General features: G+C 32.8%; 4 protein-coding genes across 5 annotated transcripts; 1 reads left to right on the top strand and 3 right to left on the bottom strand.

The window, feature by feature from the left end:
* Positions 1-492: 492 nt before the first annotated feature.
* On the bottom strand, positions 493-3,824 carry LOC108560702 (conserved oligomeric Golgi complex subunit 4). Its single transcript, XM_017918367.1, has 10 exons — positions 3,664-3,824; positions 3,409-3,606; positions 2,975-3,346; positions 2,508-2,921; positions 2,201-2,454; positions 1,914-2,136; positions 1,586-1,852; positions 1,338-1,523; positions 1,065-1,285; positions 493-999 (listed from the first exon to the last, which is right to left on the bottom strand). The coding sequence occupies exons 1-10, from the start codon at positions 3,748-3,750 to the stop codon at positions 957-959; spliced, it is 2,265 nt and encodes a 754-aa protein (XP_017773856.1). The 5' UTR covers positions 3,751-3,824; the 3' UTR covers positions 493-956.
* A 675-nt stretch (positions 3,825-4,499) lies between these two features.
* LOC108560673 (adenylate kinase-like) lies at positions 4,500-5,364 on the bottom strand. The gene is made up of 4 exons (XM_017918319.1): positions 5,335-5,364; positions 5,032-5,274; positions 4,689-4,976; positions 4,500-4,639 (listed from the first exon to the last, which is right to left on the bottom strand). Exons 1-4 carry the CDS (start codon positions 5,362-5,364, stop codon positions 4,511-4,513), a joined length of 690 nt encoding a protein of 229 aa, XP_017773808.1. The 3' UTR covers positions 4,500-4,510.
* Positions 5,365-6,131: 767 nt separating this feature from the next.
* On the bottom strand, positions 6,132-14,274 carry LOC108560699 (protein spire). Its single transcript, XM_017918361.1, has 4 exons — positions 13,650-14,274; positions 8,967-9,135; positions 8,279-8,618; positions 6,132-8,213 (listed from the first exon to the last, which is right to left on the bottom strand). Exons 1-4 carry the CDS (start codon positions 13,981-13,983, stop codon positions 7,044-7,046), a joined length of 2,013 nt encoding a protein of 670 aa, XP_017773850.1. The 5' UTR covers positions 13,984-14,274; the 3' UTR covers positions 6,132-7,043.
* Positions 14,275-15,656: 1,382 nt separating this feature from the next.
* LOC108560681 (mitochondrial ribosome-associated GTPase 2) lies at positions 15,657-16,905 on the top strand. 2 transcript variants are annotated; one of them, XM_017918332.1, is made up of 3 exons: positions 15,657-15,804; positions 15,862-16,347; positions 16,396-16,905. In XM_017918332.1, exons 1-3 carry the CDS (start codon positions 15,706-15,708, stop codon positions 16,888-16,890), a joined length of 1,080 nt encoding a protein of 359 aa, XP_017773821.1. In that variant the 5' UTR covers positions 15,657-15,705; the 3' UTR covers positions 16,891-16,905. The 2 variants fall into 2 exon arrangements, with proteins under 2 accessions (XP_017773821.1, XP_017773822.1); XM_017918333.1 differs by having other exon boundaries at positions 15,723-15,804; positions 15,878-16,347.
* The last annotated feature ends 1 nt before the right edge of the window (position 16,906 follows it).

Below are 16,906 nucleotides of genomic sequence, written 5' to 3'. Positions count from 1 at the left end.
GTAATTATTTTATTCACTTTTCTTTTTCGTTAAATAATTATTAATACAATTAGCATATATTGTAGGATTGTATAAAAGGATGCTTCTTTTAATTCAGTTGTTACGTAACTCGCACTCTACGGTAAAAAAGAAGTGGATTCTTCGAAGTTCTCATAGTACTACTACAATGACCTGAAATGTGTTTGTTTACTAGAAACCAAACATGCATCGAGTTACGTAATCCGAGAGGAATAGAGGGATACAAAAAGGAAAGAAAGAGTAATGAATGAATAGCGCGGAGAGGTTGTTCAATTACTGTTTTGCATGGGCTGTGCAATTTACGTGAATAGGCGTACACCTCTCCATACGAACTGAAGGCCCCATGAGAAAATTTCAGTTAGATTTTTCCCGCAGTAAAATCAAACCCGAAGCGTGAGTCTGTATTTTGTGGCCTTTAGACCTCGTGCTATCATAATTTCTGTGATAATTCACTCAAATTTTTAAGCTTATAATAAACCCAAGAATTTCATACTTACTGCGTCCATAGGAATATGATTAAGGTCTGCCGACTGAATATTTAGATTAAAGAAAAATTATATTTATATTGGGACAATTTTAATCTCTAACATGTATATTTATATAACATATATTAATAGTAATAAAAAAAAAGAAGATAAAAACATGGCTTTACTGAACAAATGTCTAATATATTATATTGTAAATGGGGTAGTATTTCTACACTTTTATGTTATTTCTTTTATTTGGACTGATAGTTGGACCAGTAAGTTTAATGCATGTCCGTCCCAGAGAACACATAAAATGATAAAAATAGATTTGCGTGAGAAAATCTGATGTTACAATTGCTTTTCGGCACAAATTGAATCCCTGTATATTGAAGTACAGTAAGGTTGTGTATGTAATATTTGCATCCTTGACAAAAAAATTAAATAAAATTGAATCGAGAGAACTCCGCAGATTTATAACTTTAATCTCCTTATGTCTTCCACTTTGAAATCCATCCTATTTAAAAAAGTAAAACCAGACCATTAAAATCATTTCTAAAACAATAGTGATATGTGACTCACCTTAAACCCATAATGGTTCTCAGTTCAGATGGCGTTAATCTCCAAGTCAAGGCTCCCTCGTGGCTTCCCCAGTAATCAGCAATTTCAGAAACCTTCTCCAAGTTCAAAATAGTTGCGATCTGTGTCAACCTAGCGAACTTGTCGCGCATAGACCACGACGTCGATGTAGTTAAATAGCCAGCTAACATTCTAACTTCTTTATCCAGTATCAAACCTCCCAACTGGAATGAATTTCGAAATGTATACAAGTTGAACCTATTTAAAATTACTTACTCGGTTGTACGTCGTCTTTAATATCACTTTTTCAAGTCTGCTAGTTATTTCCGATGTAACTAATCCAACTAGAGTATCATAATTAGTAGGTGTTAAATATGCTTTTAACGTGGACAACAAAGAATCTAAATTGAACATGAGTGTTTGCACGAACGGAACACCAGCCTCGTACGCAGATAATTCATCCTACAAGTGAATAACATGCAACTATATTTTCAAATGATCATTAATGCACGACGACGATTTACCTCTGTGAATTGGTGGTTTACGTTCAGGAATGCATCCACCCAAGGATTCACCCGGGGCTTCACTGCGCTCGAACGCAATTGCTGCATGCCATAATCAATGACGTCTTTCAAATTGGTGGTGACCGAAGAGAGACCTGACAGGCAACTTTCCAGTTTACCTCTATCATTGGTTTTCATATTCGGCATCACTTGATCGATTTCCTGAATAACGCTATCGCAGAGAGCTTCTACGTATTCAGTGGAAACATCGCCGTTATTTAAAGCTACCTGTTTATACAAGAAGATGTCAAGCTTGTGTTTATCATAGACTGCCTACAATTGAACTCACTAAGAATGTAGTCCTTGCTTGTTCTGCATCGCTGGGCTGCAGCCGTCCTTGTTGCAATGATGTTTGTAACACGTTGTAGGCCTGTGTCAAATCAAGATAACCGGATGGATATCCCTGCTTTAATTTGTTTTTTAGTACCGCGCAATAATCGGATTCTAAAACTCGGCACCCCGTGTTAATAATTGCGCAGCATCCATCCAAACTTCCAGTAGAAATAGCTCTCCTATAAGAAAATTTAAATCATTATTTATAATCATTATAGTGGTGCAAAATTAATTTATGTATACCTAATACATTTTCGAATAATGAAGAATGTATCATCTACCAATGAAGAAGTTTGCTGATCTGAGCTTGTATCAAACGTGTCCATATTAACGGCTTTGCCAATAGACTCCTCCATAAAATACTGTTCCAGTCTCAAATAATTGCCTAATAGTTCATGCTTACTCTGCGTTAGGTGACTGTTTTTAATGACTTTTTCCAATTCTTCAAGCTTGATCCGTTTTTCGTCATCATCGTTTGTGGATATTTCCAAATCTGCCTTTAGAAATGAACATTTCATCACAGTTATAGTTTTATTTATAATTAACTTACTGTAACTTTTCTGCGTATGTATCTTATATACAATTCGGCTCGCATGTGCATCACCGTCATCTCTCCAATTAATATATCCAAATCTTTTGGGTCCAATCTATCCAATTTACTAAAACTTCCACCCGTATTTACTTCATTTATCAATGAAATTTTTCGGTTCAATTGACGATTCTTATTAAATTCTAACATTATGCGATTGCACTGCTTATCGCATTCATTTTGCAATATACTAACAGCAGAAAGCAGTCTTCCAGGACCATAATACGTTTCAATTAAAGGCTGATGAGTATCAATCATCCTAGCTAAACCTTCAAAGAGTAGCGTCAGGGTATCAGCAAATACCACAGGCTGCCTTTTGTCTGATATAGAAGTGTTTAAAGCTATACTCATATTTTTTACTGCAGCTTCTTCAATCTGTAAATAATTATATTAATTCATTCTAAAAATGACTTCATTTCATACTATACTTTAGTACTTAAATATTGGCAGAAGCATCTTATGCCTTCATCATGCATTCCCAGCAATGGAAATATTTTGAAGAACCTCTCTATTGTGCCCAAATCCACATTCCTAATTGCCTCATCAAATCTATGCTGAACAATAGCTTGCAATTGTGAAGCAGCATCTTTCAAAGTGAGGACAGCCTTTTGAATGCCTGAAGCTTTCTCAACATCTGCGGCAGTTTTTGTCAGCAGGTTTTGATCAATTGATAAAAATCTATGGATATGACCAGCACCAGTTTCGTAATCTTCATCATTTATGGCTTTTTGAACACCTTGAGCACATAATTCCAAATCAATCAAATCAGATACTCTCTTTTGACATTCTTCAATTCTGCTCTGGAAGGTGTAACACAAAATTGAAATATTATATATCAATTATAATTAATGATTGAACTCACCCGAGCAGTGTCTAATGTTTTTATTTCAGCACTAATTTTATCTGAAGATGCACTAATATTTTTAATTGTACCAACCAAATTATCTGCTTCATCATTTATCATTCTCAGGGTAGGTAAGATTTTAGTTAGGCCCTTTATTTTATCATCAACATATACTTTCTGAGCAGAAAGACTATTCAAATTCACCCATGATTCATCCTACAACATAGAAATTATTTGTTAGAAAATAATTTAGTTCTGATCATTTTCTATTACTTTAAATTTCGTGATTTTCTCCAGTTCTGCTTGTAATTCCTCGGGTGAGGCGGTCTGGGCCCATTTCATTTTAACTTCCAAATCCATCGCCAATAATTTAATATTTCATTATTCTTTCATCAAACTGTACTGTTTTCAAAGGTTATGTGGAACGTCACCAACATTTGATTTCGATGTTGCGAACAGCTGATTGTCATACATGTATGTCAGTGTTTGAATTTAAAAGTTAAAATAAATGTATATGACTAATTTTGTATAAAATATAAAAAAGGATCAGGATGGGCATTAAATATAGAAATTTCTTCAGGATGCAATATGCTATGTGATGTCCTATATAATAGGTTAAACATATGCATAATAAACCTAAAAAAAAATGTGCTTATATGATTCTTAAAGAATTCTTATTGATTACTCACATCCAACAACGATTACAATCCCTTGCAATACATTTAAAATGCAACATGACATGATGGCATAATTAACTTGAATTTTTGACGTTAATTTTGTACTGACACTAATTTATAAGAATTTATTTTAATTTATAAAGTAGGGGATGATATTACTTCACTGAACATTAAAAGACCTTGAGAAAATTAATAAATCTCAGTGATTTTTGGGATTGAACCATTTAATAGATGTATTGTAATTGTGTATGATCATTAAATACAATCTTAATTATTTTTTTATCGTTACGGCCCTATTTCCAAAATATTTCATTACTTTTAAATTGCAATGCAAAGATAAATGAATCATTGATTTATAATCAAAACATATCCAAAATCATTTAATAATTAGTTAAATAGTTTATTTTGATAATACAAAGAGGGCTATCGGGGAGGATGTGAATCTAATTTTCGTCGATGATATTATGTACATTTGTATTGTCTTTTTTGTTTCCGTCTGGAAAAACGCGAACATCAATTGCAGATTGTATTTTAGGAAATATAATGTCCGGAGAATCTTTGGTTGTGTCGAACTGCAACATCGTAATTAGTACAATTTGACTTAATTGTTAAGTTACATACTTTCTCAATCTTAGCGCTGTACTTTTTGATTCCCTGCGCCAGATGTTTATTGTACAATGCTATTTCTACCTTGACATCGACGAGTCTATTGCTATCGGATTTGAATAGAGACCTGCTGACCATTGTTGGCACCTTGCATGTCAAATAAAGGATCACGTCTACATCGCACGCTTCCTTTACGAACATATCTGCCTGATTGGCGTTCCTTGGAAAACCATTTAACACGAATCCATTCGCCCATGCTGTTCTCGAGAGTATCTCCTCCTTGATGATATCAATAACTATGGTCTAAAGCAAGCTTGATAATATTTCTTAATCTATAAAGAAACGCTTATTTACTAACGTCCGGTATTAGTTTATTCTTTTTCATGAAGTTTTCCTTGATAACCCTTCCTCGATCCGTCTCATTGGTGGCATGTTGCTTCAGCAAAGACGATATTTTTAGGACATCAAAACTGTAGAAGTCTTCTAGTATCGCCGCCTGGGTGTCTCGACCAGTTCCGGGAGCGCCGATCAACCAGATTATCGGAAGTTTCGCATCGGTTAGTGGTGACATATCATAACAAAGCCGCTGCATTTCCGGCACCTAAACGGCATCTCGTATAGAGAGACATTATAAACTCTACATAACAATCTATAAATTTACAAAATTTTCTCGACTCCCCGAGCAGCCCATCGAAATTTTGACAGCCAAAAACGAATAATTTTCTAAATTTTCGCAAGGTAATCGTAGGTGGCATTTTAATTACAACTAAAAATAAAGAACTAAATATGTTCAACATTAAAATTAATTAATATATAAATGATGCAAGGAGATATAAATGAATTAAGGTAAATGCAAAAACAGTAAGCAAAATTGATTAATACATTACAACTCTTTTATTTATATATATATTTCCTCCAATTTACAAGAATATAATTAATTAATAAGGGGCACAGAGATTTTGTTTTTTAGTAATATCAACACATTCAGTCAAAGTAAATGAACAATTGTGCATTTCATTTGGTTCTTCTATCTATCCCGTCTAATATCATATACATATATATCCTACTGACTAGTACAAATCTATAAGATCTTTCTTCCTTTGTGCAGAACATAATTATTGTTACATCTCACTTTTACATTTTCACTTAAGAATTAGAGATTTTTGGGGATTTAATACGAAAATAAACATGCACTAATATTGTTTTCTTTTGGTCTAGAAACTTTTGGAATGTACAATAAACATTTGACGAGGAACAACATTCTTAAATATATTCAATTAATCTATAACTGCTCGTAGATATATTTTCACGTATCATTTAATTATATATATATAATATTGTATCTGTTTAATAATTTTCCTAGCTAATGTAATTAATTAAATGAATTAGTTTTGAAGGCTATTTTTCTCGATTTAAAAACATTTTCATTGAGCTAACAACTTGAAAACAATTAGAAAAATATTAAGTTTAAGTGCGAAAATATATATTTTGCAATTACAATAGTCTTCGATCGAGTAAATTTTGATTGTCAAATGTTGTTTAGTGTTCACGCATTTAAGCAGATTTACTTGGTTTGCATAGAAGAAAGTTTTTATTGTGATTTGTTGCTTCAATTTGTATTTCTTATAATTGTCAATTTATATATTTTTGCACGAAAAGCGAATGCAATCAATTTTGAAATAACCTAAACATTATATTTCAAAGGTTGAAAGCACATTATGTGAATGTTTGAAAACGAAAGCTCGTAACAGTAGCGAAACAAATAACTTGTTTACAGTCTTTCAAGTTTGGCTACAAATTAGATGAATAAGAGGCATTATTATGAAAACTCGAGTTTCTATTACATTCTTGAACTTTTAAATATTTGGAAATTGTGTGCATAATAAATTGTTATTTTGAAGAAGTAGTGGTGCTTTCATATATTAATTTCACATTAAATTAATGGCAGCACTAGCATGTTTCCTCATTGTTGTATGATGTATGATTTAGGTACGTCCACATTTGATAAAAGATATATTGTCCTGTATTTACTAAATATATTGGCGACTGGATTTTCGCATAAGATGATTTCCTGATTTGTTTGTGTGAATTTAAATAATTAAATAATAACGGTGTCGACAATGTTACGTATTCACATTTATTAAGAAGTAAAAGGAAAAAAAAATGATATAAATAAAAGCAAATGAACAGTGTTTATATACATGGTAATCATCAGAGATTCAAATTTATAAATAGAAATAAAAAATGTATTACGAAATTACTTGAAAGAACTTAAATCCGATTAAATGATCAATTTTCTTGTTTTTCTTTTTTCTTTCGTTCAGTAAATAAAGGACAAATTCTGTTAATTAAATATTATTAAATAATTCTCTACATAAATACCGGTGATAAATTCAATGTCAAATTTTGCAGATGTTTGTTCCTGATGGCGCTGCGGTTCGCTTGAGCAGACTTGATTATTTGTGAGACCATCATTTTGCAATCCTGACAGACTAACATTTGAGAGCTTCGAAGTTTGTCTACCACATTGCCGGTTTTGCCAACCGCGTTGGCTTTAGACCGGAAACGGTCCAGGGAGCTACCAGGTCTGGAGGTGCAGGGACTCGACTGGGGACTAGAATCAGTAACTTTCGAGCGCGCCGCGAAAGGAACGCTATATTCGTCCTCTGGCGTTGCCATTATGCTTGGGCTGAGGAGCACCACCGGCACGCTGGAAAAGTGTTCCATTGGTATGTTCATTTTGGAGCAGCACTTTGAACACACCGTGCGTTTGCAAAGGGTGCATCTGTGGCCCCACGGTCCAAGTATCCCAAAACGCGTCTTCAAACACAGGAAACAAACTTTGCGGTTCTCAACGTCCCCGCGCACGTGCCGCTCTACCGGAAGAGTCTCCAGCTCGGCTTTTGTAAGCACCATACGGATGTGGACGATCTCCTGCAGCGTTAAAGACAATCGATCGTCCAGGCTCACCACTTCGTGCCAGGGTTTCGTCGCGTCTTGTAAAGCTCGCGCGATCTGAGGGTCCAGAGGGACCGGTTCCGCGTCGGAACTTGCACAGGACTGCCTGGAGCCCGGCCTCGACTGCGGCACCGACTGACTACCAATATTCGGCTCCAAAGACAAAATGCCCAGCGTGTGTCTCCTACCGTGCCTCGTCTGGCAGTCCAGCGCCAGATCGTACGCGTCCAAATTACTCGTCTGCATTTGTTCCTCTTGCTGCCAAAGACCCGATTCGGAACTGTCCGAATCTTCGTCGTCGTCATCCAACTGTGAAAAGTCTATTTTGATTAGCCTCTTCGGGCTGTTAACATGGGTGTCGTCTCTCGGTTGCTTCTTCGTCGGCGACAACGAGGGCAGCGGTGTCTGCCTCAATTTCCTACCCTTTCTTATTGAATTCATCAGTTGCTCCCTAGGCGTGTACGTCGACTGCCTTGGTGGAAGCTTCCTATCCGACACCTTCTTCAAAGGAGGCCGAGATCTGATGAACTCTAATATTATTGCGTGTGCGTCTTTGGTTACTTTTGGTACATCACCATTTATCTGAAAGTTTTAATATTATGATGAAATTATATGATACAAATTCGTTTAACAAATATCTTAACTACCATAATTTTCTTCAATGTGTAGCGGCATGACCTGATGTCCTTCATAAGAATTTCATAGGGCGTCAGTTCGTACTCGATTGGTGCCTTGTTAAAATGTACCTTTTTCAGTTTAACGCCCTGCCTGAGTTCGGCGATGACCTGAACCCAGAAACGCGCCCAATCGGCGAACTGCAACTGATCTAAATCTCTTCTAGAGTTTCCCTCGCACACCAAATTACCCTGCGCAACAGTTTCCAGAAAAGTCGCCAGCTCAAGCGCCTCGGCCACCAGCGCCCTCACCACCGCCCGGTAGTGCGATTCCGCCTGATATTTTGTTAAATTCTCTAAATGTCTGTCGCACCTGAAACATTTATTCAATATTGAATAAGAACCAGAATCATCGAGAAAATCGTTAATCCTCAAATCTAATTGAGATGCAGTCATGCGTAATTGGCTATAAACTTGAATGAGATCAGGAAGTGGATTTCCCGGTGACAATTCATCCCGCTTCGGATTTTCATTTAATTTTCCTGCCGAGTTATTAGTTATTATGTAAATATAGAAACCGAGGCATCCTTAAAATATCTTGAGATCGATAGCTGGCAGAAAGGTTAATTGAAATATTATAAATATAGCATCAATATGCTGAACCCTCAATCAAGTTTCACTTTCATTAATTAATATTTGTGTAACGAAATTCAATTTTTACCTTTGCAATACCTGTTGTAAAGTCATGTGAGCACCTTCTTCGGAATCTCTTTCGATACCTTCATCGTCCGTCTCATTATGTACACTTCGCTCTTCCGATATCATATCATTGATCAACTCCTCTAGATCCTGACTGATCGTCCTCTCTTCTCCATTATTAGTTCCTTGATCTGAAACGCAAACAAACATATTATATAATTACACAATTTGAGCACTTAAATATTAACTAAATATATGATATGTGTACAGAGTTAACCAGGACAGAACACTAATGAGAGTGAAACAAATTATAAACTCATTTCCTTATGGAAGTAGCGAAACAAACGCATCTACATACATTCATATATGAGAGTTGCATAATTTGAAATTAAAAAAGAAAAGGAGAAAAACAATTTGAGAAACATATTAATATCAATTAATTTCAATCAAAGCTATAATCCATAAGGTGAGGATAACAGTATTTATTTTGTTGCAAGTTATGAAATTAGAGATACGTTTACTTTTCACACGGGACCTTCAGACTGTGTATTTAACACATATATATATAACCACGTGCCCGCTAACAAGTCTATTGTTTTATTTTAGATATATTTCGTGCATAACTTTATAATGTTATTATTACACAAACTTCATTTATAACTTAACATTTTTTAACATTTGTTTTGAAGGAACAGCTTCAAAACAAATATTCAGATAACCTTATCTGTAAGAAATTCAGATATTTACGACGATGACACATTGAATAAGTTGTTTCAGAGTGATAAACAGATTTCAGAAATTTTCACGTTAAACCTGGCAGGACTTGACCTACTTCAATTTCCTGCAATGTCAATATAATCAATAACCGTGCAAAAAAATGAAATTGTTCGACTAGAGAAAAATTGACTTAATTGACACAATCATTGACGTCGATTCAAGTAAAATAAACATTTTATTAGTCAAATTTCGGTATTGAAATATCAGGCTATTAGGTTTTCAATTATATTAAATCACAAAATAAACAATAATACAATGTTTAATTTATTAAATATCTATAAATAAAGTGCAATTAAAGTTAAGTGATTAATATTGTAACGAACAAAGGTACGCCTTAGTACAATTGAACTTTTCAATTAATTTCTGTAATTGTTTATGCTTTTATACGACTACTTCATATGTATTATTGTGCGATAAGCATTGCCTGAAATAAATGAACATCACAAATACATTTTCCTTATCGGTGTGAAAGAATATTTATACTATTTGGATGCGATGACTACATCGAAAATAAAAGAACTACCTTTATTTTGAGTTGAATGAAAACATACATTCCTAGTCAAATTATACTAATAATAATTGTCTATATTTGTACACGACATGTGATAAACAACATTGTTATCCAATGATCACCACTCTCTTTTTGTATATATAGCAAAAAATATTCCGAAATTTCATGAATCGTTTTGAAACTTTGTCAGTTTATTTTTATGAAGTTCATGTAAATTTCACCACTTAATAATGCGTAATAGTGCGTAATGAAAGTATCGTTTTTTTTATTCTCTGTGTGTTTTCAATATTGTTATTACATTGCATGATGCGATTGCGCAAGTGTTAAATTATCGTAAATTACTTCATAACTATAAATTGCCGCACGATTAATATGTGAAATTGTATAAACATATTTTAGGTCATCTGTTACTATCAAAAAAGCGGCCCCTTGTATGCTTACATGGAAAGTGTTTTAGAAATTACTTTCAACAAAGTATAGACTATTTATATAGTGCATTTGCAAAGCAAAAATATGCAACGTGAATCATTTAAGTGAGATGAATTCCTGGAGATATTTTATACCAAGGACATTTTCGTTTAAAGCAGAATGCGGCGGAGGGCGTTCATTAACTCCTCGAAATATGCAAACCTTGTTCCCTTGAGAACGGGATAGCTCAAAAATTAAACAGATTCGCTAGCAGATAATTAACTTAAGCATACAAAATGTTCTAAATGAATATATAAACATATACAAAATAGTAAAAATAATTTGAATAAGAGAAATTATTTATAATCAAATTACCAAAAGTTTCTCAATGTTAATATGATTTTTCATCTAAATAGAAAATTGGTATTTCATATAAGTATCTAAAAAATAATAAATTAGATTTTTGTTGTTGTTTGTTTTATGTAAATTTTTTATTTTAGGCACATTTTATTGTATTGTAATATATAAATATGATAATTATCAAAACAAAATTAAATTACAAACTTTAGAATTATTTACAAATTTCCTACTCATCTCATTCAGTAGGAAATAACATTCCAAGAACCGGAACAAATTTGAAAATAAACCAACAAGAAATTTTAAGAAGTAATCAAAAGTTTATTTTAGAAATATAAAGTACCACAATATTTAGATAAAGCAATTTCAACATCTGGAACGATTTAAGAGTTAATTTCGTTTCAATGAGATTTTAAGTTAATTAAATATATTGCCCACGTCCACGACTCTTTTCGTGAATCCGAGGACGTCTGGGAGAGATTTTGTTAGGTGGGCCAACTTCGACTGACTGATGTGAAATACATATAACTTTTGTAACTGTATTTTTTTCTTTAGATTTTCTTTCTTTAGGTGAAAGTATAGTTTTAGATTTTTTCTGATATAAGTATGGAAAATAATATTTTATTGTTGACACGTAATGACTCTTTCTAATGCATTTCTGGTTCCAAATTTGTTATTTCTTTACGAATATTTAATTCAAGCTGATTTATTGTTTATTGCTAAACCATTTATTCCCACAAAAAATATCAGGTGCCGTTCGTACAGCCACCACATCTTCATTGCGAACAGTACGATGAAAAACAAATTTAAAACTCAAAGGTTACAAACATTTTAAAACAGTCAGTCCAAGTTGGCACACCTTGTATTTAGTCAATCATTATTATAATATTTTTAAACATGACAACCCTAATATATTATATATACATTAGTATTTTATTAGATAGATAAATAAATAAATAGTGGTCATACAATAGGATCAAATTTTCGTCGAAAAATCGCCTGTAATGAATCCAACAAACGCCTATTACACATCATTAAAATGCAATAAATACAATGAAAATATTCATTCATTTGAAAGAGTTTACATTAAATATGAACATATCCGTTACAAATTCTAAATAATAATAATAATTTAGAAATGAGGAACTCAAAACGAGTTACTTATGCAACGCACTTATGTAAATATTTATCTACAGTCTCTCTTTTGCAATCGGTAAAAACAAATGGTACGTTAATCAAAAAGTAAATAATGTTATCATAAAAATAAAATATTCTGCGAACAATAAAATTCAGGTGAAAGATGGTTTTAAAAGACCGGGTCAAAATTGACACCTGGAGCATCAGAATAATAAAATTGAATATTGCAGGTACCGGAAACTTCTTTTGAGGATTAGAAGATGTTAAATTTATCGTTTTATGGCAATATATTTAAACTGCGAGACATAAGAATGTAGTATTTTGAACGATTCGGTTATTGAAATTTCAGAGAAATACTAAGGGAAAATTTATATTTACTTTCTTAGAAGAATAGTTATTTGCTCTTGGAAGCTTTTCTACATTCGCTATTAGAAGGAAATCCTTAATTCTCATTTAACAATAAAATGAAGATCCAAAACTATACAAAATTCAATAATACGTAATTATGTTATAACTCATATGTTTAGAAACCTTTCATGTTTGACTATTTCATTAAATCCTGCAAATGAAAACCATAATTGATATCGAAACTAGTCGTTCAATTATTAACAGAGAGATTGTAAATAATATAGGAAAATATTACATCATTGAAACAGTGATAAATAGATCAATATGTATACATATTGAATCAGTATCTTCTCAAGCGCTCAAACTAAAAATGATATGTCATATCTATCTGTGAATTCTACAAGAATCAATATTTAAAGTCATCAATTAACTTTAATAATTTCTCTCCTATAATTTTGCTAATATTTTTAATTAATTAATAGTAAAATACATATACAATAGTTTTTAAAATTCGTAAAAAAAATGACAGTATTGTAACTGAATAAATTACAACGAACCTTTCCATTGCTTTTATAATGATGATTGAAAGTAAATTAAAGAAATTTGTAAACATATGGCAAATAAATCGAACAATGTAATATATTTGCTAAGTAGTAAGTTGATACAAATGTCAAATTAATATAATTAATACATTATAAATTGATAGTTTTTGTATTTATAATGTATTTTTCTGTATACTTATTATTTACGTAGTTTTAAAGTATTACATAAGTTTATAAATAGAAAGGAAACAGATGGATGCGATGATGTCGATAGTAATAATGGTTTTACAACGTTAATTAGATGTTATTCCAACAATTATAATTACTTTCGAGCAGTTAAATCTGGTCTTGAATATGTTCTTTCGCATCAGGGAATTATGCAAATGGATGACGCATATCACAAAGAATCTGAAAAGTTATCGAAAATACTGAACAAAAAAATACGCATAATTGTTTTGGTTGCGGTTGCTCCACTTTTTGTTTGTAATCAATAGATGCAAGCGGTCTGCGCGCTTTCATTGAAGAATTCGGAAAGTGCTTGCAACATTTATATACACATATAATTTCTTATTATTTACTATGTAATTAAGTTGGCGTGTAATTAGAAAGTTCATTAAAAACTTACCCAATGCACTGTATATCACAAATCCAAGTCCTGTGATGATTTCCTGCTGATTGGCGGTCTTTCGCTGCGGATCACCTTTGATGTTGAGACTGGTGTTGGGGTGTACGTTGCCATCGGTTTGCAAGAAAACCTGACTGACATCGTTGACCAGATGACAGGACGAGGGGTTGTTCTTCAGGACTTCGATAAAGAACTTGGTGCATTTGTAACACAATGCCCACGCATGTTCCTCCCTTATCGAGGAGTTGAAGGAGCTCAGAATGTCCTGCAGCGAGACGCTGCCGTCTGAGTTTATTTTGCACTTGCCTTTCGGCACAGCACCGTTCGTTGACATTCTGTCTCTCCTGCTGGAAGGGATGGCTGCCCGACTGGCTGGATTACATACTCATCCGGACACTTTGTAATGCATTTCTCTAACCTATATATTGATCGTACCAATATTCCTCCCGTTAAAATGTATACACACACACAAAAGTTTGAATCTTTTGCCGCAGACTACATACGTACTGACTGCACTCCACCACACTACTAACCTTGAGTGCAAACCGACTTGGTATAAAATCCATAACTCGACGCATGACTGGTGATTAAATACAAAACTTCGGTTTCGTATTCTCGCTGGGATATCCCGTGAAATCCACTTAGAAAAGACGTAAAAGCGCGATCTGCTATTCGACTATATGAACTAAGCTAAATCCCCCCACTCCAACGAAACAAAATCAACAATAAATCCTTTTATTCGCATTAAATCATTTTAACGGCATAACTTTTAAAATGATATATTTGTAATGATTAATTACCTTTTTGTTTCACGTCTTTTAAAATGTTAGCAAAATGCGCCGCTAATACATTTGTATGAATAACCAGAATCTGCTGTTTGGTGGTGGAGATATACAAATTAGAAAGTAGTAAAACGATAATGATTTGTTGCGAAGGTAAACATTTCCTGACACCACCCTTATTCACAAAATAAACAGCGCGATGTAATTGTATAAGATATAATCTATTACTAAAAAAAAATACACAGCACTAAAAAAATAGCAATACTATGGAAATATAGAAGTCAATATCTTTTTGTATATGTATTTGTTTTAACAATAATATAATTTATGGCAATAAAACTAAACAATTACAGCAACCAATGTGAACAAAACACATGATTACAAAAGGTTGTTTATACTAATATAAAAAATATATATGAAAGTTATTCTTAACTTTATACATTATATTTATTTATATGATTAATTATTTATCTTCCTTAATTTCATAATTATGTTCCTGTTCATAATTATGGCAAATAAATAATGTATAATAACAACAGTACACAAAAGTATTTTTTATTATTTCCTTGATTAGTCCGGTTTTAAACAATCCGGGATATTGGTAGAACGGATTATCCGCATAAGGAATTATAAAATTTCTGAAAGTTTCACGATATAAATACTGCAGAAATGTTACTATCGAAAAAGTTTCAAATTAATACTGTCTAGGGGCAATATCAAAAGGCAAATAATAAAGATAAACTCAAACAATGTCAGTACAGAGCCTCAATCAGTGTTATTCCTGTGCCCCAAATAGTGTTAGATCAAGGCCCTATAGTTAACGGTCCGCCCCTCCAAATAATGCTTAACACAATATTTTATATGAACAATTTATTAGAATCAATTCATTCATTTCTGATAAGAGGTTTGGAACAAATTTATTCATAACGATACATCTAGCCATATCTAATAAATTATTTGAAGGAACAAATAGGGAAATAACTAGTTGAGCATGCAATGAAGACTTTAATAACTAATGTTAAAATGTTATTACTTTTAGTGTTTAAATGTTTCTTTTAATAAATTAATGTTACATGTTACATTTAAAAATATCAAAATAATATGATGAATAAAACTTTCAGTTATATTTATATTTAAAAAATGATTTTTAGTCTCAACTCCTGTACAATCAATTTTAAATTTAAATTCAAATCTTGATTACAAAAATAACCTAATATCAAAAACCATAACCTCAATTTTGAAAAATTCAATAAGTGATACTAATCTATACAAAGATGTTTCGAAGATCAATTAGTTTTTGTATAACGCGATTTTATTGTCAAGGAATTGCTCAACCTTTAAGAAGCAGAAAACCTAAATCACAAAGTGTTAAAGTGAGTAAAAGAAGAAATAAATATATTGTATTGTTTAGTTTCATTGTGTTGATTTAGGCACAACATTTTATAGATTTTAAACGAATAAAAGCTTTAGGCGGATCTGGAGGAGATGGTTGTATATCATTTTTACATTTATGGAGTAACGAGTTTGCTGGTCCAGATGGTGGAGATGGAGGTCATGGGGGACATGTGGTATTAAAAGCATCCATGGATGTGAAGGATTTAACCCATGTTTTGTCAATTCTTAAAGCTGAACCAGGAGAGAGAGGATCTAACAAGGATTGCAATGGCAAAAATGCAGATCATTTCATTGTTAATGTGCCAATTGGTACTGTTGTTAAGAATGAACGAGGCAAAGTTATAGCAGATTTATCTGAGGAAGGGTTGATGTTTGTTGCTGCTCGTGGTGGAGCAGGAGGTAAAGGAAACCATTTCTTTATATCAGATACAATGCAGGCCCCAGAGATATGTGAATATGGAGCTAAAGGGGAACAATTGGAGTATAGTATTGAGCTTAGGAGTATGGCCCATATTGGAATGGTAAACAAGTTAAAAATTAAAAATTCATATTGAATTGAATTATTTTAGATTGGTTTTCCAAATGCTGGTAAAAGCACGTTACTGAGAGCAATATCAAGAGCCAGACCAAAAGTTGCACCTTATCCATTCACAACTTTAAAACCCCATTTGGGAATGATACAATATGACGACTATGAGCAAATAGCTGTGGCTGATCTTCCTGGTTTAATACCAGATTCTCATAAAAATAAGGGTCTTGGCATTCAATTCTTAAAGCACGCGGAACGTTGTTCGGGTCTGCTTTTTGTAATTGATGTGTCGAACGAGAATCCTTGTGATCACTTAGACACTTTAAAATACGAATTATCACAATTTAGCGATGAACTGATCCAAAGACCACAATTAATAGTTGCAAACAAAATTGATATACCTGGAGCGTTCGATAACGTAAAAATCTTAAAAGACAGTACAGATATTCCTGTAATACCTGTAAGTGCAAAAATAGGAACTAATTTAAGTGAGCTTTTACAGGAAATTAGAAGGATGTACGATAAAAACAAGTAAAAAGCTTTATTAAAGT

Source organism: Nicrophorus vespilloides, unplaced genomic scaffold, assembly GCF_001412225.1.
Source record: "Nicrophorus vespilloides isolate i.1.1-1 unplaced genomic scaffold, Nicve_v1.0, whole genome shotgun sequence".
NCBI classification, from domain to species: Eukaryota; Metazoa; Arthropoda; class Insecta; order Coleoptera; family Silphidae; genus Nicrophorus; species Nicrophorus vespilloides.
This window is presented reverse-complemented; position numbering and strand designations above follow the sequence as displayed.